Here is a 2,274-nt window from a genome sequence, read left to right as displayed (position 1 = left end):
ATTTACTTTGAATCTGGGACTGTACTTTAGTGCCTCCTGGTGGTCGTATAAATTAAGACTGTGACAGACAGCAATACAGAACACAAGCTGCTGTATTCAGGGGGAATACATCATAGCTGTTTAAAATTCCGCCACATTTGTCTGCAGGGTAGAACTACTGTAATAATGTGAATAATCTCATAAAGGAAGCTTGAATGGCTGTGAACTACATGTAAGGTCATGTCAAAAGACTGTGGTGCAAGAGTGAAAGTCTGTTCGTTTTCTCCAGGGAGTTCAACTTTTCAATGAGAGGAAATGGGCCTTGAGACCAACGTAAGGGAACATTAGACATACTTTGACTGTAATCTTGAGTTAAGAATGGAGACTACATTCAGAGTTTCAACTTTTATTCCACTTAACTCTTGGTGTACATGAACATGAATAATGAAAATACAACATTTAACTGAATCAAGCATAAACACAAGGCAGCATTTTATTATAAAGATACAGACTTTAACTGGTAACAAAGTATAGCATAATGGCTTCAGAGTAATAATATTGTATGTAGAAAAGCAGAAACTATTATTTTAAAAACTGCTCAGTTTGTAGATTATATAATATTGCATTTTAGTGGTTAAACATCAGTATTACATTGTGAAATTTAACCACTCTACACACTATACAACAGGTTGCCTCTCATTAGGAGAACTGATGTGTATCGGCATCAGATATGTGCTATATTGGAAACTGTATTGTTGTGGAAACAAACTGCCCCTTACATGCCCTGGAAATGAACTCAGACTAGAGCAAAGACTAAAAGCATGAAGCACATACTGAAGCTGTGAATCAGTGTGCTACAGGAATTACTGTACGCACTACTGTTCACAGTGACGGTGAGTTTTCCTGACTCCACCACTGGAGGAGGCTGTGGTCCTTCAGGTCCCAGATCTAGCTTGGCTTCACACCAGTACTGTCCTCCATTATCTTCTTTACTAGGGGTGATAACCAGAGTGAAGGTCTCATTCACTGGTGTATTTTCTGTGTTGTTGGACTGTAGTCTGTGCAGTTCTGTCTGTCCTCTGTAGAAGGTCACATTGAGGTTACCAACAGGAGCAACTTCCTGGACGTGACACTGCAGTGTGTACAGATGACCCGCAGTCATCGACCCAGCGTGATTTAGGAAGCTGAAACTGACATTTTTTGGAGGCTCTGGGGAGACAAACAGAGAGATGTAGTGAGAGACGCACACAATAAGATAAAGGTGGTGAACTACAGCAGACAATATGAAAGAACCTAAATCTATATGACATACTTATTTCTTATTTTGATTATATATATTAAATTGTTACAGTGATGTTTTGTTCAACAGCAAGTTTACTTACGATAGACGGTTACAAGCAGGATGCCACAGCACTGGTTATCATCATCGCCAATATAATAGCACAGGAGAGATGTATCCCATTCAGTCAGGCTGTCAACCTTCCATAAAATTGTGGTTCCATTTTTTGTAGTGACCCCCACAGACTTTTCCAAACCAAATAACTCGTTTGGGCAAGTATGCTGACAAACCAAGCACTTGGCAGAGGTTGGGTCACCAAACTTCACTACCAGTCTGGATGGAGTGAATACAGGTTTATCTGCACAGTTTTCATCTGTAAGACAGACATTAAAGAGATGTAAATTAGTTTGATGTAATATTGTTTTTATTCAGATTGACTCTGCTTATGTGCTTATTTATCTGCTTTGTTAACATTTTAAAATTTGTTATTACAACTTATCCCAAAACAATTATTCTTTTTTGTATCCATCAGTCACTATTTCTCTTTGCAGCCTGATACACTCTGAAGTTCTGAAGTTATTATTATCTGATTATTATTAATATTAATATGGCATTTCAGTGTTGTAGTTGGTGGAGCTCATTTTAACCTTCAATATAATGATAGGTAGTTTCATCTATAACAATGCATCATAATTTATAAGCATATCATATGAAGGCCTACAGTGTGTATTGTTGAGTTTTTCACTTGACTAACAAATTTTTTTAAATGTTTTTTAATTACTTACCACAACTGAACACATGGAAGCCTCGCAGAGAAGTCATCAAAGACACGATTGAAAGTAAGACACGGAAAAACATCATTTCCAAACAGTCTTGTGAAGCAACTATTCAGTCTGGTATTAAAACTGTTGAATATAAAGATGGTCAGATGGGTGTGAAAGTCAAACTGCGCAGTTTAAGTCCACTCTCTTTTTTCTGCGAAAGCTGAGCACCAGTGCACCGGAAACACAAGGTTT

At 37.7% G+C, this 2,274-nt stretch overlaps 1 protein-coding gene across 1 annotated transcript; it reads right to left on the bottom strand.

Annotated features, from left to right (window-relative positions):
• Positions 1–369: 369 nt before the first annotated feature.
• On the bottom strand, positions 370–2,274 carry LOC137180065 (intercellular adhesion molecule 2-like). Its single transcript, XM_067585253.1, has 3 exons — positions 2,044–2,274; positions 1,362–1,631; positions 370–1,188 (listed from the first exon to the last, which is right to left on the bottom strand). The coding sequence occupies exons 1-3, from the start codon at positions 2,117–2,119 to the stop codon at positions 776–778; spliced, it is 759 nt and encodes a 252-aa protein (XP_067441354.1). The 5' UTR covers positions 2,120–2,274; the 3' UTR covers positions 370–775.

Source organism: Thunnus thynnus, chromosome 3, assembly GCF_963924715.1.
Source record: "Thunnus thynnus chromosome 3, fThuThy2.1, whole genome shotgun sequence".
Lineage (NCBI taxonomy): Eukaryota > Metazoa > Chordata > Actinopteri > Scombriformes > Scombridae > Thunnus > Thunnus thynnus.
The sequence above is the reverse complement of the archived record's forward strand: the minus strand, read 5'-3'. Positions and strand labels throughout refer to the sequence as shown.